The 23,659-nt window shown below is 43.2% G+C and overlaps 1 protein-coding gene across 1 annotated transcript in view; it reads left to right on the top strand.

Annotated features, from left to right (window-relative positions):
* The window catches only part of RYBP (RING1 and YY1 binding protein), a 55,018-nt gene extending 39,687 nt beyond the window's left edge, over positions 1-15,331 (top strand). Inside the window, exons 4-5 of the mRNA XM_035106631.2 lie at positions 442-540; positions 4,378-15,331. Of these exons, the coding sequence (XP_034962522.1) occupies positions 442-540; positions 4,378-4,630 (352 nt within the window). The 3' untranslated portion in view covers positions 4,631-15,331. The remainder of the gene's footprint in view (positions 1-441; positions 541-4,377) is intronic.
* The last annotated feature ends 8,328 nt before the right edge of the window (positions 15,332-23,659 follow it).

Raw genomic sequence — 23,659 nt, 5'->3', positions numbered from 1 at the left:
TGGACCTTCCCCCCCCCCCCTCTCTGTATCCTCATGCAAATGATCTCATCAAATATGTATCCTTAATTCCTAGAAATGTACACTTTTGTTCTCTCAGCCTTGAAATCCCACTCAGATCCAGAGTACCTTTAATTTCCAGGCACATTTCCTCTGACGCTCAGATGATTTTATTCAGTCATTCTTCCCTTGCCCGTGTCACCACAATCTCTTGATTCACTTGACATGTTTTGTCCTTTTCCAGGGTAGGTGGAGAGGAAAGTATATTATTATCTTCTGTAACTGTAGCCTGTAGCTTTATTGACTAGTGGGAGAGTTGCATGCGTTCATTGCGTTGTGGCTGGGGGTGTGAAGGCGCACTCTGGCACAAGTTGTCAAAGTTTCAAAGTTGATATTATTACAGGATAAAGCCCTTTAGCATTTCTTCTTGTCTCCTTCTTTCAGGCCAAAGTCCGATATTGTGAAAGATCCCCCAAGTGAAGCAAACAGTATACAGTCTGGGAATATGACAACAAAGACCAGTGACTCAAATCATACCTCAAGGTAACTGTTTTAAAGTAAAGAACTGCATGATTATAGGCTTGCTGAATTAGCGTTTCTATTTGGAGTGGGAAAATATTTAGGTTCCATGCTACTGAATTGGGGGTGTGTGTGTGTAATTTTTCCTTGCAACCCATGCATTAGCTTACTTCCTTGAATTGTACCTCAAATTATTATTATTATTACTTTGCACTGCCATTTTCTGATAGTTGTGGCGTTATAATTAGGGATAACTTCAGCTCACCAATTCAGATACTGTATACTAGATTGTGGACACTGAATGTTGGGTCATTCTATAACTTGTGTGTGCTGGGACCTGCAGGTTGTCGGGCAGGCTAAAACCTATATACTGGTAATAGCAGTGTCCCTTTCACAAGATCACCCCCACAGTAGAGACTGCGGCCTTCTTTGCGAGGTCTGATTCCATTGCCCATCAATAGGGCTCTCATCAAAATGGGAAGGAAAGGGTAGTTCCTTTGAGGCTTGGGTGTCAGTACCCCAGAACAAAATGCACATGTGGAAGCCAAACACCATTCCTTCTTAAAAGAGCTGCCACAGGTGACTCGGAATGTCAATCCGTTTTTCAGTCCTTCCTTTGCCTTCTACCAAAGCCCCCCTCCCAACCCACTACTTATACTTACTATCATAATACCTGCTTTTTCCCAGAAAAAAATAAGAAAAATACCACAATGTCTAGTTTTCTTTTAATTGTTCTTGAATGCAGTTGAGAGCGGGGGGAATCTTTGCCGGAGAGAACAAGGTAGCAAATCCAGATTCTATGGCTACTTCTTTTTCTGGCAGTATTATGAGTTATCTTGTTAAGATAACATGTGAAATGACCATTAATGCCATCTAAATGTTGTTTCTTTCATTATAAAACATGCAGACAGAATATCTTCCAGACAGTTGTAGCACCTTAGCTGATGTGATTTGAACCATTTAAAGCTTTATTTCAGTTGGTAAATTGAGTTTTCCTTTCTCTGATTTGTTCTTTGGGTGGAGGGGCAACTACCGTCAAGTTTGCCTTTAATGGAAAGCTACTGTGTTGGCAGTTGTAGAGTAATAGGATGAAAATGTTTTTAGTGCTATGCAGCACTGGATATTCCTTTTTGTTTTAAATCCTTTAAAAACTGAGTAGCTCCCGCAAGAACTTCAAGCTCTACTCATCTAGAAACGGTATTTGCATTTTTTTCACAATATTTTGTTTCCTTGTTTAGGGTTGTGGCTACTACTTGATGGCATATTTTTAACTTTGACTTTTTAAATACCCTATGTGCTTAAAGTACACAAACAAGCAGGTAGCAAGCAAAATTACTGAGAGATGTTAAACCTAGATTTGAGCCATTCAAACCCTGACCTGAAATTCCTTTTCCTCTGCATGAGTAAAAGTAGGGCGCCACGAGGGTGTTCCTCAGCATGGTGCGTCATCAAGCATAAGCACATTGGAATTAGGAAAGATGGGCTGTGGAAAGATGTTATGTGGCGCTCTGCTTTATTAAAGCATCCCAGCCTGCCTAAAGTTATATGGCAGGGTGGGGAACATCCTACCTGCGAGTCAAATGTGGCTCGCCAGGCCTCATTTTGCCTGCTAGGCTGTTCGGGGCAAGCCACACCCACCTACAGGTGGCAAGTAAGAGTGGGTCTTGGCTAAAAGGGGCTTAGCAGACACTCCTAATTAGCAGCGTCTGCAAAGCCCCTTTTGCAGCACTTCCCAAGCATCCAACAACTAGCTGATTTCTGGGTGGTTTGCAAATGCTGTGCAAGGGGCTTTGCAAGCCCTATGCTTGATGCTTTGGTTTGCTTGGCAACCGGCTGAGTCCCACCAGTGGAAGCTCTGTGCAAGGACTTCTGCTTGAGCAGCAGGGCTTTCCCCCGGCACCCCATTGACTTGGGGTGGGCAGGTGAGAAGAACCTCCAGAGCAGGCCAGCAGAGAGGAGACAGAACTATTTCCATATGCATTTGCTTTATTGTTGGAGACTGTGGGTCTAGGAGATGGTTTTCTGTAGAGTTGAGAATTTCAGGAAGGGGGAAGCGACCACTTAGTTACCTTGGCACAAAAAGCAAGCTTTTGTTCCCTTGGCACTAGGAGATAGGCTTATTTGAAGATGACATATTTCCCCCATCATCTCAGTGACTTCTTTGTATTATTAATTTTATTATATAATAAGATACTCATTTTTGAATCACTTCCTATGAAGCACCTCAAAGCAATTTAGCAGTACAATAAAAAGAAATTTAGAGCAATTGCATATATAAAAACAATTTCAAATCCAATACAGATATGAACTGGGAATACTAAGAATTGATAAGGGTAAAAGGAGGTTCAGGGTCAATATCCTTATTGTTGCTGGCATAGTTAGATAAGGTACTCCAAACTGTGGGCTACTTGGAGTAGATACATTGAAATTCTTGGCCATGGGTTAGATCAATTAATTTCAAAGGGTCTACTCTGAGTAGAACTTGGTTGTATACAAACCCTCATTTGCAGATTAAAGTTTTGTGGTGCTGACTGTGTTCCTATGTGTAAGGATTATTGTCCACAACCCATACTTCCCAGCAGGAGATTGACCTCATATCTTTAGCTTAAATGGTCATATATTTAAATTAAGGTCTGGGTGTTGCAAAATCACCAAACTAGGAGAAGAGTCTGCATTGGACTAAATTTGGCATCCCTATAAAAATAACTCCTTTAAAACTGCTACTGGTTCTAGTTGTATTAACTCTTCTTACCTTGAGTCAGCTATTTAAGATTTGAACTCCTCCCAAATCTCCCCATAGAGTACATTTTTTAGCTGCTGCAAAGCAGCCACTCACGGTTTCTTAAGATCTTAATTACAGAAGTTAAAAATGCAGGACTGCCTTCAAATGAATCCACTTCTTTGTACTGTGTTGTTGTTACAGGATGAATGCACTGCAGCCACATGTAATGTAAGCGGATGCCTTATGAGTTGGCATGTTGATTGCATGATAGCGTGAACTTGCTAAGGTTCATGAGCTATAAACTGCCAACTTTCTATTTCTAGACAGGACAGAACTAACGATTTGCATGATGATTGTGAATTTTTCAAACCTTGTTTTCTCCAGGCATATTCAGAGGGGACTATTGAGCAATTTTCTACATGGCTTATTTGGGTTGCTTCTCTGTATAAATTCCCAGCAGGTGGAAAGGAATGCCAAGTTGTGCTGGTGCCTGTGGTGTTTGTAGCGGGAGAGATCCCCTTTGCAAATGACTTCACCACTCACAGGTGCTTTCTTGTGGTTTTGTATTGCAAAATCACGGCTTTGGGGCACTTTACAAGATAACAAATTCTAAGCACAGAATCCTTGTATTCCGGAAGGGAGCCGTGAGGCTTTCTTGATACCTAGATTGCTCTTGTCATATTTCCGTTCTTTCTGGCCAAGCTCCCAAAATTGATTCCCCAGCTATGTGTGCTCACTGGGGATTGAGCATGCTTTGGCAAGGCCTTTCTGGACTCATCATTTAGAGCAGGCATCCCCAAACCTCCGGCCCTCCAGATGTTTTGGACTACAATTCCCACCTTCCCCGACCACTGGTCCTGTTAGCTAGGGATCATGGGAGTTGTAGGCCAAAACATCTGGAGGGCCGCAGTTTGGGGATGCCTGATTTAGAGAGAGCAAAAGGTCAGGTGTTGAGTGGGAGGAGGGGCAGCAGTTGATTCGTTTAATGCATAGCCATTCATCAGTGGGCTGATACCTTTGCTGTCTTTAGACCTGTTCCTTGTAAGTTAGCTGAGAAAAAACAACACATTTTAACAGAAGGCTCATCTGTTGTCTATAATTGGTATTCTTTTTTACGATTATTCTTTATTATTTTTAAGGCCCAGACTGAAAAATGTGGACAGAAGTACCGCTCAGCAGCTGGCAGTCACAGTGGGAAACGTCACAGTAATTATCACAGACTTTAAAGAAAAGACTCGTTCCTCCTCCACATCTTCATCGACAGTGACCTCCAGTGCAGGATCAGAACAGCAGAATCAGAGCAGCTCAGGCTCAGAGAGCACAGACAAGGGCTCGTCCCGCTCCTCCACGCCAAAGGGCGACCTGTCCGTAGTCAACGATGAAACCTTCTGAGAATTGCACATGGAATTGTGGGGAACTCAATGAAATCAGGGTATGAAATTCTAATATTCCATCTGTCCACTAGGCTATGGTCCTGGGAAAGCTGCCAATGCCACTTTTTCTCTTCCTCTTCCTGTGCTTCAACGTACTTTATGGACACCGTCCCCTTAAACTGATGATACCAGGATTGTTTGAGAAGGCTATGGGGCATCTGGCCACCGATGAATTTCGCACCCTGACAATTACTTTTTGACACTTACGTATTCCATTGTTTTATATGATTTTCCTAACAATCATTTATAATTGGATGTGCTCCTGACTCTACTTTTTTATAAATCTGCTGTGCACAGTCCCCCCCTCCCCCATGAACATTGCAAGCTTTTTTTTGTTTGTTTTTGTTTTGGGTGAGGGGATGTGATGCAGGTGGGAAGGGAGGGCTGCAGGAGGATTTTTATTTATTTTATTCACAAACTACATCCTCTCATTCTTCTCCCCCACCCCCACCCCAGCATATCTTGTTGAGTTCAGTTCTCCCTATTCTTCCAGTTATACTGTGTACTATCAGTTTTGATATAAATTATATATAAATATATATATAAATAAATATATATATATATATAAATAAAAAATATATATAGGGTTATTTGAAACCAATACATGGAAACGCTGGTGCTTGGAAACACTGTGAAGTGAAACAATTTAAGATCTGGGACGGTGAGTGCCCTTTGGAAAGTGCTGAAACAAAACCGGAACCAGTTTTAGATTAACAGAGTGTTCCTGGAGGTTCAAATGGAGGTAGGACCTGGCTTTCTTCTTGTGCTTTGGCTGAAGAGTACTGGACAAAGATAGATGTCTATTTTCTTATTTTCTGTTCCTTTTTTAAAAATCCAAACGGTGCTCCAGGTAACTTGCATTCCCAGTAGGATGTCTACAAAACAATAAAATTCCAGCCTTTTCCTACAGTAGCGTACAAATTTTAAAAACTGCAGTCTACACTGTTTTCAGAATACCTAGTATTAATGTACATGATGGCTGCACATTAACGTTGCCTAGTTCTTGCATAACTGATCTCACTTTAACTGTTTCACAACTTTTTATCTAGCCATTGTCCAGATCTGTATCGGTTATGGGGGGTAACATTGAATATCTACGGGGCAGGGGATATCTGCTAGCATTTGTGATTTAAGGCAGCCAACAGCCTAATATTGAGGGTGCCACCCTTGCCCCTGCTATCATAACCAGGCCACTATGCCACACAGCTTATTCTCGATGCAAATATTTTATGTCTGACTCTGCTCTTTCATTTCTAATTAATTCATTGTGTATCCTGAGAGATCTCTTTTTAAAAACAACAACAACAGTCGTTGGGTTTATTGGTGTTTAAACATGTCTAGATAAAATAAACTGCTATGGGAGCTAAAGTTGAGAAGAACTTGCAATATTGGCAAGCTAGGAGCAGAATGGCCAAATAGCTTCTTATTCTTTCTAGAAAGGTTTTTCTGTGTGTAAGCTGCTTTCCAGTTTCAGATTGTGTTGCCGTTTTTTCCTTGCTCACATGTTACCCTGCTTAAAACACTAGAATGAAGTGATGGAACACTGTTTTAGAAAATTCATTGTGTGTGTGCTTTTTTAGGCGACCCGGAGTGCTTTGCTGTAATTTCAGTAGCCCCTTTTCCAATTATCAAAATGGATATCCGGTGGGCCACTTGGCAGAACTTGGTGCTAGAAAAATTGCTGTGCTAATTTCTTGCTTGAAATATATAAATTATTTCTGTTGTATAGAGTTGCATTTTTATCAGATTAGTTTTAAGTACCAACAAACACAAGCTCCTCTCATATCAATCTTAAAGTTTAACCTATGCTTAACTGAATAAAAGCCGCTCTGCTCAAAAGAGGTAAGATTAGCAGAGCAGTGCCTTTGCAGCTGCAGTTCAATTCTGAACATGGTGGGTTTCTCACTGTTCATATATCGAATTATTCTTTTTTGAACTCTTACTCTTAAAAGTATTTATTAAAAAGAAAAAAAGAAACAAGAACCAAAGGAAAACCAGATGATTCTCGTAAGCTCTGAAATACAATAGGTGTAGTTTTTAATAGTCCACATCGATCCACATTTTTTAGTATTGGTATGATATTGTAAAGACATTCCTTTTCCAAGTTTTCCTATTCCTTTAAAGGATCTCAGGGAGGTAAATTGGTCAGCCATAATTTATTTTTGGAGAAAGAAAAAATAATAATTTTTAAAGAGATGTTTTGAACTTAAGTCCCAGATGTGTGTATTTTGCACAGCTTTTTTAAAAATGAACAAACCAGAAAGAATTAGGCCTATATGCATTTGGCCCCTTCCCAGCATAAACCTGATCTATGGGCAATGGGAGTGCATCTTCAGTGGCTTCCTAGAATAAGGCCTTTGGAGTAGAAAAAAACTGTGTGTGTTGAATAAAATTGCTTAATATGGTGAGCACCACCCACCAAGTGCTGCTACTCCAGTCATTTTAGTGCGGCTTTTTGTGGGCCGTCATTCAAATAGTCCATAGCAGCAGGAGTTGGTGGGTTCTGCCTGGTGGAATATGCCCTTTAGGTTAGGTAACAAAAGCTTTAACAGTAACAAACTGCTTATTGGCTTACCAATTCAATTAAATCCTCTTTGGGTTTTCTTTAGTTTTCTCCCTTTTAAAAATAAAATAAAATAAAATAATGTGCCTCTGGCATATTAGCCTGTTAGAATAAAGTATGCAAATCTATCTTTGGCACAAGTGGTGTGACTGAAACTGCATTTGGCTGAAATTGTCAGCTTAAGCATTCAAACTTTTTTGGGGGCCGCATTTTTAGCTGTTGCGTTGCGAACTCTGCAACAGATAACAACAACCCCTCCCTTTTCTTTTAAAGAAAAGCATGTTTAAAAATGGAATTTCCTTCACTTTTCTGCATTTCAGTTAACCATACAGTAGTTTTGAGAGCATGTTTTTAAAATACTAGTGTAGAAGAAAGGCCAGAAACGCTTGGTAGCAAGTGGCACAGAAAGCAGGCGAGGACAAAGCACAGTGTTAACATTTGCAAGTTTCAATTTTTACACTTTATATATACACACAGACACACACACACACACACACACACACACACGTACGTGCACACCACACGCACAACAGCTTGCTTGGCTTGCTCAGTTTGAAATAGTCATGCAAAGAGAACAATTAGAATAAGAAGAAAACCAATTGGATAGACAGTTTTAATTGAAAATCTTTTGATTGTTAAAAAATCAGTTAGATTTAAAAATTGGGCAGTAGTTGTATTCATTGAGACACTTCCATCTGCCTTATCAGTACCATTTTCAGTCTACTTTTTTAAAAAAACGACAACAACCGTAAACGTAAATTATTGAAAATTTATTACTTGCTGACTATAATAACCTTTGCTTGTATGTAACCGAAAAAAAATGGTTTTAAGAGCCAACATTTAGAATATGACAATGGAGCTGAACAGTTTTTAATGCGCAAGCAGTTCTGTTCTTGTGTATGACTTGTAACCTTAATTTACTGTGTAAAGATGGTTACATTATTTCTTTAGCTTTGTTTGTTTGGAGACAAATAGAGAATGCTTGTTTAAGTATGTCAATACATAATTTTATCTTGTGGATTTTTACGTTAATGTATTATACGAGCTATATTTTTCATTTGCCCAGAAAGACAGCTTGTATAACGCTTTTGAAAGTTTTCTGCTCTGTAAAGTCTTTAGAGCTGACAGTCCTGTTAAGTTTGTTTAATCTTCATGCTAAAAGTGTCAATGGTGGTTTTGTGAACTGGTCAGAAAAATTCACAGGTCTTAAATGTTTTCGGAAAATTTATATTGGACACTGCTCTTTGTCTAGCAAATAAAAGATGTTAATATATTCCTGTTACCGGCATGTGCACGACTGTTATTAGAAGCCACTTTATCATTTTCCTGCTTTAAATAGAAATGTCTATTTATGAATTCTGCTTGTAGTTTTTTCACAAATAAAATAGTAACATTTAATTAAACCTGCATTTCTATTCTTTGGTGTTGAGGAAAGGACTAGTCAGTTTGCTGGGCTAGCATTTTTCTAGACCATGTTTGATTTTTGGTATTGCTTAATTGACTTTGTTTGCTTGCAAAAAAAGTGTATATTTATTGATATTTCAATTAAGCAAATCTGTGTAGACAGCTGATCTTGTTAGACTGGATCGTGTGTCATGCTTAGTGAAACTATGTTTTAGTGTGAACACATAAGCTTGTGAACTACTAGGGCAGGGGTAGGCAACCTAAGGCCCGTGGGCCGGATGCGGCCCAACCGTCTTCTAAATCTGGCCCGCGGATGGTCCAGGAATCAGCATGTTTTTACATGAGTAGAATGTGTGCTTTTATTAAAAATGCATCTCTGGGTTATTTACGGGGCATAGGAATTCGTTAATCCCCCCCCCCAAAAAATATAGTCCGGCCCACCACATGGTGTGAGGGACGGTGGACCGGCCCATGGCTGAAAAAGGTTGCTGACCCCTGTACTAGGGTGTAGAAGGTTTCCTGCACTGTACTGAATTAAGCCACAGCTGGGCTTAGTTTGCTGGATGATGGCTGTTATGCCAACCAAGGCTCATGGTTCTGCACTCTCCAGACTTACCACAAGTTGTGATGGAAGGATTATTTATGATTTTTGGCCCATTCTTAGTCTGGAAAGAGCTACACCATGAGCCCTGGTTCAGTCTTATTTGCTAAGCCAAGTGCGGCTTAGTATGATGCAATGGCAAAAGGACCCAGGAGAAGAGAAGCAAGATGGTTGTGCTCTCTGTCCTGTGAGTTCACATGTTTGTGCTAAGCCTTGGTTTAGCTTAGCCTGATGTCCAAACCAGGTGACTTTGTTTTTTGTACTTAATCCTACGAGTGACAGTCTGTCTTCAGAATCCCAAAGACAGTTAGATAGCTGATCAGGTCCAGTGCCAAGGGCCTTCTGGCGGTTCCCTCGCTACAAGAAGCTTAGGTTACAGGGAACAAGGCAGAGGGCCTTCTCGGTAGTGGCACCCGCCCTGTGGAACGCCCTCCCACCAGATGTCAAGGAGAAAAACAACTACCAGACTTTTAAGAGACATCTGAAGGCAGCCCTGTTTAGGGAAGCTTTTAATGTTTAATAGATCATTGTATTTTAATGTCTTGTTGGAAGCCGCCCAGAGTGGCTGGGGAAACCCAGCCAGATGGGCGGAGTATAAATAATAATTTATTATTATTATTATTATTATTATTATTATTAGAAACGTTTTAAGGTGGCATCATGATACACTGACAGTTTCGTTCTCTGAAATACTGCTTTGTGACCATGTAGTTCATCAGTTTGTTTGTTTTTAATTCTTTGTGCTTTTCTGGCTCTTTCAAGTAGTGGAAACGGGTTTAAAGAGCAGCAGTAAAAGGTAGCTTTAAACACTAGTGACTGGAAGAGCAAAGCCACATATTGGTTAGGCAAATTTTTCCTGCCCTTTAGTACCTGTCAAGGGTGGCAATTCAACCTTTCTGTTGAAAGGGAATTGCTATGTCTCCATTCAGTAATAGAGTTGTGTTATCTTTTCAGCAACCAGAGTTTGAGTGTGGGTATAGAGTACTAATATGATATATCTGAATCTGACATGCAATACAACTCTCCATGTCATGTGGCAAGTTTATGAAAGTGACCAGCAGCACAATCCTATACAAGTGTATCATAGAATTGTAGAGCTGGAAGGGGTTACAAGGGCCATCTAGCCCAGCTCCCTTCAGTGCAGCAATCTTTTGCCCAACGTGGGGCTCATGCTCTACTGACTGAGCTATCCCATTGAGGAACATGCTCCTATTTAAGAGGAATCACCCATAGTTCGGTCTTTCTATATGGGCTAAGGCAGGCATAGGCAAACTTGGCTCTCCAGAAGTTTTGGGACTACAATTCCCATCATCCCTGACCACTGGTCCTGTTAGCTAGAGATCATAGGAGATGTAGTCCCAAAACATCTGGAGGGCAGAGTTTGCCTATGCCTGGGCTAAGGTAACCAGTTACATGTAAATTACTGCTGGGTAAAAATGGTTGTCTGAATCCAACCTGAACCTGCTTTTTTATAGAGAAAAGCCACGGAACCAGGGCTGCTCTCCCAGGCTACATAACCCAGGCAGACTTTAATCATTACAACTGGTTATCAAGTGTGACTTTGAGTCAGGAGCAAGGAGCCAATGTTAACTAATTAGTCTTTGCCTCATTTATAGGAAAGGACAATTGTCAAAAAGTTCACAATCTGTTATAAAGCTTCAGCTGATAATATCCATAAAACTACTAACTCAAGATTCTACAGTGGGTGAGAACCAGCGTACATAGAAATTGCTTCAAAGAGCTGTAGAGGCAATGCTTAAAGGAGCAGTGTAAGCCATTACATGCTTTAATCTCAGTTGGAAGCTTGTCAAAATTTGTGCCAAGAATAAGGAGCTAGCTATTCCTCTAGGGAGCCCAAAGCACATGTTAGACACATCCTGGAACACGCCTTACACAGATGACAGGAAAGAAAGGGAACAATTTGTATTAAATGAGCAAGATCTTAGTAATACGTTTTTTCTTGAGATCATAGGTTCTCGCAAACTTTTATTGCACACATGGTAACTCCCACCTGGCTTTGTTATACAGTGGTACCTCGGGTTAAGAACTTAATTCGTTCTGGAGGTCCGTTTTTAACCTGAAACTGTTCATAACCTGAGGTACCACTTTAGCTAATGGGGCCTCCTGCTGCCACCACGCGATTTCTGTTCTCATTCTGAAGCAAAGTTCTTAACCCGAGGTACTATTTCTGGGTTAGCAGAGTCTGTAACCTGAAGTGTCTGTAACCTGAAGCGTCTGTAACCCGAGGTACCACTGTATATTTTTTAGCTGGGAAGCAATGGCAGGCAAAGTGACTTCTAGATGAAAGTTATTGCTCCCATTGCAGCAAATGTGTGTTCATATTTGTGTGTCACATGGACTGCCTAGAAAGGGATAGGAAACCTATGGCCCTCCAGATGTTACAGTTCCCATCATCCTTCACAGTTCGCCTTGCTGACTGGGACTGATTGGAGTTGGAGTCCAGCAGCATTCGGAGAGCCAGAGGTTCCCCACTCCCAGTCTAGCTTCTTAGTGGAAGATTGGTTTCTGTAGGAACTGCAGGCTTTGGAATTGCTCTCCAAACTAAGAGGGTCACAACCCCAGTTATTCTCTGTGACTTCATAACTGTGTGTATATGCAATGTTTTGCCTTTCCAACCCTACAGACATATTTTTGGGGCAGGGCACTAAAATAGCCAGTTTTCTAAAATTATTGCCCCATAAATTCTTCTAAATGGAACAATTCTAACTAGTCCTACAATCCCTTCAAAAATGGGCAACTACATTTTGGATGAACTTGGTGATTTTGATTACGGTATCTGTTGATATTTACAGATCTCCTATATGTCCATTAAAGTTAGGTATTGAAAATTGTGTGGATGGGCTGTGACCCACAGAGTCACCATAGATTTCCAGTTTAGCTTCTTGCCGTGAACAACTTGCTCGTCTGTTCATTCAAAGGATTATAAATGCAGCCCCCAACTGTATTTTGAAGAAGCATGCCCATAGATTTCCTGAAAATGAAAACACTCCCAAGAGATGCTTAACAAAATGATCCGGTCAGCATAGCCAAGGAACAGAAAATCCTGATCATTCTGCAAGTGCCATGCTTGCTTGGCCTTCATTTCCTCCTGCAGGCAGGTGAGTCACAAATATCTGAAGCGTGTAATGTGACAGATTTCACTAAAGTACTATGAAATTCCCTGTGTAATACACATTTGTGTGCCACACAACCGGTAGCATTTGGGAAGTATTAATTGGCTGCAGCTACCGGAGCTGGCTGGGATGTTGAGACAGGAAAACTGCAAACTCGTGGAATCCCAAGTTTACGCCAGACAAAGCTAGAAGGCAAAAAAAGTGGTTAGTTTTTTATTTGACTTTGAAAATGCAGTTCATTCTGAAGAAAAGTTCCTGTTACAGAGCTGAAAATGCCCATACCCTTATTGAAGGGTGGGGTTAATTTAAAATGTGTTGCTGTTGTTCCATGTTCTTCACATTGCCTACTGAGAGAGATGGTTGTGCGGTCAACCATTTTAATTCCTTTAGAGGAGTGCACTCAATTGGCTCCATGTAAACGTGGCTGAAACAACTTCCCTTCTTAATTTTACAACTGTCCAATGCTGGGGGTGGGAGAAATATCTGTATTGCACTGCACGTAACAGTGAAGTTTGTAACCTCTGTTCACTGAGCTGGGGTGACGGCGGAAGGATGTTCACAAACATTTCAATGACTCGGATAAGGAATGTTTGACAACGGCTCCTTCACAGAAGCTAGATTGCCATTTATCTGAGCCCTAGGGACAGAAGTAGCATTGTGGGGAGGGGATGCCAAGGAAGAAATCTGAGAGAGAGAGAGAACGCTGATATATTGATGCTAGAAGCCTCAGAACCAAGATGGGTGAGCAGGAGTACCTGGTTTTAAAGGGAGCAAAACTTCCAGACACCCTTGGGATTTCAGGAAACAAGTACTTTGTAGAGTCACGAAGAAAAGCAAGATAAGTAAATCGCTCCAAAAGTTTGCAAGAGTTACAGGAATAGGCTTATGAAGAAAGTAGAAAGGTAGAAGAGGTTTTCAGGACTGAGACTCTGTGCCAGTGGAGCTGCTATCAAGTTTAAACTGGCTGTGCTGGTGTGCCTTAAAAGTTATATAGCATTCGATGGGGTTCTGACCATTGTAGCACCTGCTTTCTCTCCAACACTGGAATCCAACACTAAAGAAACCATGAGTAAAGAAGTGGTGTTTAGCTGCGTTTAAGCACCTGTAAGCAATCCCAGTGTTTTTTTTCTATAGCTGTTTTTAGCACTTCATTTCTACTTACCCCACTGTAAGTATCATTTTGCCTTACTTGTTTTCATGGGCAAGTTGAATAACTTAAGGCGAATGGTGTTCTGCTGTTTTTCCGTACGTTTTTCCATTTTCTGCTGGCATTGTTTCCTGTAAAGAGGTGCGTAGCCTCTGTCGCTGTTTTATTCCTAAACACCAAGGGAAGGACATAAGGAGAGCCTGCTGGATCAGGCCAGTGACCCACCTAGTCCTGCACTCTGAGCTCATAAGGCACTGTGGAAGTCAAGACAGCAGAACTCTGCTGAAAGGGCGCAGACAACTGAGGGTCTTTACAAACTCTGTTCAGGGGGCCATGCCAAACGTCTGTTCATTTCAGGGATGTTTTGCGCAAAACATAACCCCACAGGACTGTGCTTGGATGTTGTAATCCAAGAACTGGTCATCTGACTTGTAGAACTTGAAAGAGGAGTCACTGTCAAGATGGCAACATGCCCCTCCCCCCAAAAAAACCCATTTGGATTTCAGAATAATTGGGAGCAGATAAGATTTCATCCCACCCTTGGCTGAATGAGAGAATGTGGGAGAGTTGGAGGTGGTTGGCCCCCATGATAGGAAAGGGAAGCTGTGAAAAGGCCATGGTCTCATGTTCTGCGTTGTTGGGGAGTTACATTGTTCCTTATTTCACAATTATGTACCTGAACTGTAAAACAAGATTTAAAAAAAGCAGTTTCCTGGCAAGTGCAATTCTTTAAATCCGGGGCCAGCAAATCTTCTTAGCAGCGGGGCGGTCCACTGTCCCTCAGATCTTGTGGCGGGCTGGAGAAGTGACACGGGGGGAGGGGGCAAGTAGTCCTCTCCAGCCCCAGCCACTGCGTTTACCTTCCCAGGGGCTGCCACCACCGCCGCTGCCGCTGCTGCTGCTGCTTGTGCGTAGGCAGAACAAGCTTGTCCGCTCCGCTCTCTGGCCCACAGGAGCACCAGGGATGGGGACAGGAGGAAGAGGCTGAGTGGCAACTGCTCTGCCGGCGACGGGAGGAAGAGGCCAAGCGGTGGCAGCTCTGCCAATCAAACGCTGCATCTGCTTTACCTCAACACAGTGTGGGGACGTCTCTGCCAATCAGACACCGCTGAGGTAAACCAGGTGTGGCATTTGAGTGGCAGAGCCGCCGTCGCTCAGCCTCTTCCTCCCGTTGCCATCGCCGGAAGTCTCAGCTTCGCGGCGGATTCCGGCTTCGCGGTGTGGCCAGATTTAGGACCCAGGTGGGCCTGATCCGGCCCCGGGGGCAGTAGTTTGCCGACCCCTGCTTTAAATGGTGGTAAGAGATTGCCAGAACTGCTTCTCTAGATGGGGTTGGTTATGCTCAATCTGGAGGCATGAAGCTGACATTTTGTGAGCTGCAGCTCTGAAGGAAGCTTGTGAGACCTGGTTTCTTTTTCACCTGGCCGTTACCTGCAGCCATAGCATTGGTGTGCTCATCGTTCCAGTTCAGCATGCTCTGCCAATGGACTCTTCTGATGTCACCCAGTTGGCATCAATGCTAGTTTAGTGTGGTCTCCTCACACGCCACTCATGTAATGTGTGAAGCCTAATGCTAGTACAGGAAAGGCTTCTTACTTGGCTACTCACACAAGCATAATCCCAGGTCCCACTGAGTGAATAATTTGTGGGTTGGTTGGATCCAGAACTTCCTTCAGAAGAGAGAACTTAGGCACTTGTTTGCATGAAAAGGTTACACTTCTTCATTTGTAACTGAACTGTAAAACAAGATTTTAAAAAAGCAGTTTCCTGGCAAGTGCAATTCTTTAAATCCGGGGTCGGCAGAAGTACTGTTTTGGGGGGACAGGGGGCGGGCGGGTGTGGGGGACTCCCTGGTCCTGAATGGGATAACTGCCCTTGAAGGACCAGGTGCGCAGCCTGGGAGTCATTTTGGACTCACAGCTGTCTATGGAGGCGCAGGTTAATTCTGTGTCCAGGGCGGCTGCCTACCAGCTCCATCTGGTACGCAGGCTGAGACCCTACCTGCCTGCAGACTGTCTCGCCAGAGTGGTGCATGCTCTAGTTATCTCCCGCTTGGACTACTGCAATGCGCTCTACGTGGGGCTACCTTTGAAGGTGACCCGGAAACTACAACTAACCCAGAATGCGGCAGCTAGACTGGTGACTTTGAGCGGCCGCTGAGACCACATAACACCGGTCCTAAGAGACCTACATTGGCTCCCAGTACATTTCCGAGCACAATTCAAAGTGTTGGTGCTGACCTTTAAAGCCCTAAACGGCCTCGGTCCTATATACCTGAAGGAGCGTCTCCACCCCCATTGTTCAACCCGGACACTGAGATCCAGCGCCAAGAGCCTTCTGGCGGTTCCCTCACTGCGAGAAGCAAAGCTACAGGAAACCAGGCAGAGGGCCTTCTCGGTGGTGGCGCCCGCCCTGTGGAACGCCCTTCCATCGGAGGTCAGGGAGATGAACAACTACCTGACATTTAGAAAACACCTAAAGGCAGCCCTGTTTAGGGAAGTTTTTAATCTGTGATATTTTAATGTATTTTTATATTTGTTGGAAGCCGCCCAGAGTGGCCGGGGAAACCCAGCCAGATGGGCGGGGTATAAATAATAAATAATAATAATAATATACATTGTGATCCTGTCCTTGTCTACTGAGAAGCAAGTCCCACTGCGTTCAAGGGGGTTTATTCTTAGGTAAGTGGGTTATGAGAATGCTGCTCAAATTGCCTGTTTTATGAATGCAGCTGGTGGGACATGCCATTAGCCAACGTCTAAAGAGCTGTTGCACATGCTCACAGCTGGGTGTGTGGATGAGGAAGTTTGTTTGTTAACAGAGCCTGGAGCTGTGTTTGTACCAGCTCCTTGTTGCAATATTTCTTTCATCAGCTCTTCCTCAGGTGAGGCCCTCACATAGCATGGGGTGTTGCCATATTGAAGCATTGTTGAAACAAACAAAAAGTCACGTGTTTTCAAAGTTCACTGAACAGCTGTTTCTGTTCCTGATCTCTATCAGGAAGAGAGTACAAGGCCTTTGCATTTTACTAAACTGCATTTGCAAAGAGACTTCTGCTCCAGGGAGTGACCATTGCCACATTTAGTATTGGGCTGTCAGCAGTGCTGCCCCCCCCCAATAAAAATAGCTTTAAAAGCTCAACAACTTGGTCAAAAAAATAGAGAAAAGCTCAACTTTTCTGTATGGATCTTCACTTTGAAATATGGCAACCCTAGTTAAGAAGGGATAATAGGGGCCAACTCCTAGGGGCTGGGATCCTTTTGTGGGGGGCCCTAAAATGTTTGAGGGGGTCAGGGCCTCCTAAAGTTGATGGGCACTGCCATTCAAATGGTTTCCATGTGTCTTGTGGTCGATTATGTGGGATGGCGCTTACTCGAGCTCCCCCAATATTTTATCTAATTTGGCATCCCTGGAAGGGATGGTCCCATTTTGTCCTTTCAACACTTTAAATCTGGCAGGACTGAATTATATTAAACTGCCCAAGGTCACATACTGAGCATCATGGCTGCGGAGAGATTTGGACTCATACTCTTCAGTTCCAATACTGATCATCTGTTTATACACAGGGTTAGTCATACAGTGGTACCTCAGTTTACAAACACAATTGGTTCCGGAGGTCTGTACTTAACCTGAAGCATACTTAACCTGAAGCGAACTTTCCCATTGAAAGTAATGGAAAGTGGATTAATCCATTCCAGACAGGTCCGCGGAGTACTTAAACTGAAAATACTCAAACCGAGGCGTACTTAAACTGAGGTATGACTGTATTTGTTCATTCCATGCATGTAAAATTCAATGTGCATACATGTATGCAACGGCTGCGGCAAGGACTTTACTAGCCCCCAAATGGAAATTACAGGAGATACCGACGATTGAGGAGTGGCAAACGAAGATGATGGACTATGCTGAACTGGCAAAGCTGACCTGCGGGATCCGAAATCAGGGCGAGACAAAGTTCCAGAGAGAATGGAGTAAATTTATTGATTATATAGGTAGTAACTGTAGAGGTTTGAAGACACTTGCGGGATTGAAATAAATCCTACGATGTGAACTTGATGTATAATAAGGAACTGTGATACTCAGATTGAGATACAAAGCTAAATGGCGGGAGGGAGGGAAGTCACAAGCTCGGCAGAGCGAATGGGATTGAGAAGGATGAATATATGTTTGAATGTAATTTGTTTTGTTTATTTGGAAATTTTAATAAAAATTATTATAGAGGAAAAGTAAAATTCAATGTGCAGCCCTGTACCCAAAAAAACGAATTTGGGATCCTTGCAGTTATGGAAGATGTACAGTCCAAATTATGCAAAACCTCACACACGGGGGGCTCCGAAGAAAGCAGGAGAATAGTGCATATCTTTGCAAGTGTGCACCATTTATTGGGATTGTGGGACCTGTGTTTTTCTTGGCGAAGAGTTCAGGTTTTGAAGGTTCATTTTGCACAGAGTATTATGGCTGCTGCCTTACCATTTCTTTGCTGGCAACCCGCCTAGGGGGTATTGATTGATGTTTCGCCAGTGGGAGATAATGAGAAGGAGGTTGCCCCTTGATAAGTGGGGAATCTCGCTCAAGTGTTTGGAATGAGAGACCCTTCAGAGCCTTGAAAGGATAACACTCCTCCAGCTGAGAGGAGGAAGCTAGAGTGAAATGGCAAAGAGGAGTTGTAAGAAAAGAAAGAAAGAAAGGGAGGGAGGGAGGGTGCGTGTGTGCGTGCGTGCGTGCGTGCACTAAGGCTGTATACACACCATGGATTTAAAGCACATGACTTCCCCCCATTAATCCTGCAGCCAACCCCTCACAAAGCTGCAGTTCCCAGCATCCTAACAAACTACTTTCAAGGATTCTTTAGAAGACATGCTTTTAATGTATGTTGTACATGCAGCCTCAGGGTTTACAGCTACAATGAAGTAGAACAGGCATCCCCAAACTCTGCTCTCCAGATGTTTTGGGACTACAATTCCCATCATCCCTGACCACTGGTCCTGTTAGCTAGGGATGATGGGAGTTGTAGTCCAAAAACAGCTGGAGGGCCGAGTTTGGGGGTGCCTGAAGTAGAACTTGGGGAGTAGTCCAATAGGACAGCTAGGTTCTTACAAGACTCGGGGCACAGATCCATGACACAAAGATTTCTTTGCAATGAGCCATCCTGGCTACTCCCACCATTTAGTGTTTTCAACCATTAAGTGAAGTGAGAGCTGTGATTGATAAGTGATAGCAATAAGAACCCCTGGTGTATATATAACTTTGACGAACACAATAATATCGATGGGGCTCACTGCAGAAAGTCAGATGCTCTGATGCCTCATTCATTATTTGCTGCTGGATTCCATTCATTCCATGGAAAACCCACATGTTACTATGAATTTGCAAGCAAGGAGCAGAGTTGGAGTCTAAAATGTGCTTTGTGTGAAACAAGGATAGGCTTTAGAAATAACTGCTGTGCTGTGCTTGCCAATCCAAAGGGTGGGTTTCATAGTCATAGAGATGTCAAGTGTGATGGGTGCCTGACATGCATGCTGTGACAATAATGTAATTTGCAGACATTGGAGTACAATAGCAAGGAAAGTGGGGAATTACTGATGTGAAATGTTCGTGTTAGCAAATGATCCTGAAATTGTGGCATTTGGGGAAAGAAAAAGATAGGCAGGTAAGACACAGATAGCAAGATTACGATCGGCAAAGCATGCTCTTTTCTGGATGCTTAAAAAAACATTTCTATGGCTGTATGTAGAGCATCAATCTTAGTTTTATTACAATTGAGTGTGGGTGGGATCCTTACAGCATGGGAGTGAACCGCAGTAGTCCCACGTTGACCGATTGGTAGTAGAGAAAATCCTGGGCACCTAGGTTTGCTGTTAAGGTTCTATTTGTTTCTTTCCTACCTAGAACAAAATATTAACATGTTTAGCCAAAAAAAATCACAATCCACAAATGTAGATCTTTTAAATATGGAAGCAGGCTCAGAAACAGTTCTAACAGCACAGGTTTTCTTTCCCCACAGGTTTGCCTGTTAACCCACAAACTTCCACACTCATTAAGTGACCGTTAAAACACAAATACCAAATGGCAGTAATTACTATATCATTTGGAAGATCTGGGTTTTATTTTCATCAGCGACAATAGCAAAGCTGTTGCTCTGAATTATTTTTCGCCCTTCCAAAAAAAGATCCAGGCACCGCACATGGATACCTCTGATATCAAACAAAAAGGAAAAGGAGTTCGGGGTCCTTAAATTGTTGCATTTCTTGTGTCCGAAAACAAAATGAAAATTCTTCACGTACTAGAATGTGCATCCAGTTCAGAATGGTTCTGTTCTGGATTCTGGCTGTCATAGAAAAACATCCAGACATTCTTATGAGGAAAAAAGATCTGGTTCAGCCTCAGCAGGAAACGGGATCCCCAGGACCTGTTGAAGTATATTATAATGGTGAATGTTGTCAGTAGCCTACAGCACTACAGAGCACTATCAGCTTCTCTGTGATAATGTGTTTTGTGTGCATTGCTTTGCCAAAAGGGGGGAGGGGCTGGAGTGAGCCTATCTTTTCTCTTATGTTCAGGCCACAGAAGAAAACAGGAAATTATCTTAACCAGCAAAAGGAGTTCTCTTGTGCTGGAGGGCTTTTTCGATGGCGCGTTTAGCACTCCTCTGGTGCTAGATAAGCATTAAGCAATAGTCGGGGATTCTTCACTTCTGTTATGCATGGGAGGTTTCAAAGCCCCACGCTAACTGACACATGCTGTTGTGTGAAGAACATGCTTCCAAGACCCCCTCCTTAGAAACCATCCTTTAATGAGTCGGTTCCGGACAGAGCTGTTCTCTTGAGTTGAGCAAACTGTGGTCTGGCTCCTAAATATTAAGAGTTAGGCTGCTCTATTATTTTTGCATGGTTGATGCTGGCCTTTAACAGTATTTTGAAGGAAACAGATGTTTTAAATGGGTTTAGTGTTACATTGTGATTGATAAGAGATAAGTGATTTTTAAGGGACCCAGATGGCGCTGTGGTTAAACCACTGAGCCTAGGGCTTGCTGATCAGAAGGTCGGCGGTTCGAATCCCTGTGACGGGGTGAGCTCCCGTTGCTCGGTCCCAGCTCCTGCCAACCTAGCAGTTCGAAAGCACGTCAAAGTGCAAGTAGATAAATAGGAACCGCTACAGCGGGAAGGTAAACGGCGTTTCCATGTGCTGCTCTGGTTTGCCAGAAGCAGCTTTGTCATGCTGGCCACATGACCTGAAAGCTATACGCCGGCTCCTTCGGCGAATAATGCGAGATGAGCGCGTAACCCCAGAGTCGGTCACAACTGGACCTAATGGTCAGGGGTCCCTTTACCTTTACCTTTTAGTGTTACATTTATTGTGTATGTCTCAAAGCAACAGACAAGGTTGCAGGAACCAAAAACAACACAACTCATAATCAAATGAGTATGGGTGACTTATGAATAGGCGGAACAAGACTACATGCAAAATCTATCAGCTATCATTCTATCTACATACACATGAGTGATAGCCATTGTTGTGTGACAATTAAAACAATTTCCAAATTTCTCAGTTTTTTCCACTCCTATTCCACTCCTCCTTCTGGCAACTCCTGCAGCCAAGCTGTTTGGCACACGCTTGGCTGCAGGAGTTGCCAGAAGGAGGCATTCAAGCACCAGCCAACAGTCTTAGGGACTCCACTGTGGATTTGTGCAGGCTTTTCTTCTCCTTAAAGATATCATGAAATGCTGAGGTGGTTTAGGATCAGAGTGTTCCTTCTTCTAGATGGGGTACCTTCCCAAGTTGAGGAGCCCCATGTTCCCCTCACCTCCCTCTACAGTACATGCAGAAACGGCCTTCTTGACCATTGAACCTACTATTGGTCTTATCTGATCAATCCGCTGGAGCCTGTCTTCATGTGCAGTGGAAGTCCCTAACTAACCAAGGGTTTGAGACCCATCAGCTACCCTCGCCTGGTTTAGCCAGCCAGTCAAAGCCATTCCCAGGGTGTGGCCGCCGTTGCATGCCGACAGCTTCTAGGAACCACAGCTGAGAGCTGAGTGCAGGGTGATCCCCAATGGTTGGTCATCTTTGGCTTCCAGTATGTTTCTGAGCACAATTCAAAGTGTTTGTGCTGACCTTTAACAAAGCCCTAAACAGCTACCTTTGAAGGTGACCCGGAAACTACAACTCATCCAGAATGAAGCAGCTAGAGTGGTGATTGGGAGTGGCTGCCGAGGCCACATAACACCGGTCCTAAGAGACCTACATTGGCTCCCAGTACGTTTCTGAGCACAATTCAAAGTGTTGGTGTTGACCTTTAAAGCCCTAAACAGCCTCGGTCCAGTATACCTGAAGGAGTGTCTCCACCCCATTGTTCAACCCAAACACTGAGGTCTGGCACCGAGGACCTTCTGGCAGTTCCCTCACTGCAAGAAGAGAAGTTACAGGGAACCAGGCAGAGGGCCTTCTCGGTAGTGGCACCTACCCTGTGGAATGCCCTCCCATCAGATGTCAAGAAAATCTAACATTTAGAAGATATCTGAAGGCAGCCCTGTTTAGGGAAGTTTTTAATGACTGATGTTTTAATCTTTTGTTGGAAGCCACCCAGAGTGGCTGGGGAAACCCAGCCAGATATGTGGGGTATAAATAAATGATGATGATGATGATGATATAGAAATCAATGTGGGACTGGACTTTGCTGCTGCCTGCAAACTTATCTTTTCAAGCATTGTTGCTACTTGCTTTGGTAGACATTTGTAGCACCACGACAGGAGTAAAATCCCAGCTGCCTCTTGCAGATGTCAGCAGATGTCCACAACAGCCATCCTGCACAGCTGTCAATCAGCATGGGGCTGCCTTATTCTTACAAGGGATCATAGTATCTAAAAATGCCACTGCATTTTGGTCATCTTGCTCCAGCAAACTAAAGGTGCAATCCTTTACACCACAGGTGGCAAACTGCAATGGACCCAGGCCCCAACACAATTTTTCCCCTGGCTTCCTGAAGTTTGGGAAGTGGTGAGAAAAGTGGGACGGATGAAGAGGGGTGTGTGTGTGTGTGTGTGTGTGTGAGAGAGAGAGAGAGAGAGAGAGAGAGAGAGAGAGAGAGAGAGAGAGAGAGAGAGAGAGAGAGAGAGAGAGAGATGCTTATACCAACCACTGGCATGCTTCACTGGGAGGATTGGTGAAGGAGTGACTGCATCCCTTGGGTCAAAAGAAAGTGAGTCATCCCTGCTATACACACTTTACCTGGGGAGTAAGTCCTATGGAGCTTAATAGGACTTTTCTGAATTGACCTGTGATAAGCTCATGCTGAGTATCAACTGCTTCTCAGGAAGATTCAAGAGCAGCTTTCTGTCCATCCTCAAGTTGACAAAATGTCGCAAGCAGCAAGGGGCAGCTCCCTCTCTCCCATAGCTAAATGACAGTCCATTAAGATTAATGGCGTGACTCAGGCTGAGCACCAATAAAATGGAAGAGAAAGGAAAGCCGATTCCTTAGTGAAATGGAATTCAATTCTGTGTGGATCGGTTTTCAAGTAATATGCCCCTGAGAATGTTACAAAGCAAATGAGAGACTGTCAGAGTGACGCTAGTGTGGGGGTCAGCTCAGCATCTGGAGCCATCAAGGAAGGGTTGCTAAACAGACCTAGCACATCTGGCATTGCTGAAGCCAAATCAGGACCAAGGACTCCTAACTGTACGTCTAGCATTCTCGCTTTGTTTCCATTTTATTCATGCCCCTGCCCCTCCCCCACTGCTAGTATAAAGAAAGAAGGGGGAAGGGGAGACGGTGGCTGCAATGGTGTAAGATTTCTGCCTTACACCTCTTTAATAAGGTTAAAGCTTAGTCGTATTATTCTGCCCATTCCCTCACATATGGTTGGATTTTGGATTTGTTGAAAAACAAAGAGTAAAATACTGCTTATTTTTTAAAATATTTGCGAGTTGCTCTGGAGCCTTTGTTTTGGTAGAAAATGATGAATAAATGATAATAATAATAATATTTAAGCAATTTTCTCCCACCCCCATCTCTGAAACCAGAAGTCACTCTAGGTTGGGAGAAAAATGTTTTAAAGGGCCAAGCACAGCAAAGTAAGATGGAGAAGAGGGACAGGAACGTCTCCCCTTCATCACGGACTCCCATTTCATGAGAAGGGT

This window comes from Zootoca vivipara, chromosome 2, assembly GCF_963506605.1.
Source record: "Zootoca vivipara chromosome 2, rZooViv1.1, whole genome shotgun sequence".
In the NCBI taxonomy this organism is placed as follows: domain Eukaryota; kingdom Metazoa; phylum Chordata; class Lepidosauria; order Squamata; family Lacertidae; genus Zootoca; species Zootoca vivipara.
Note: the sequence above shows the minus strand (reverse complement) of the source record. Positions and strands in the feature narration are given on the sequence as shown.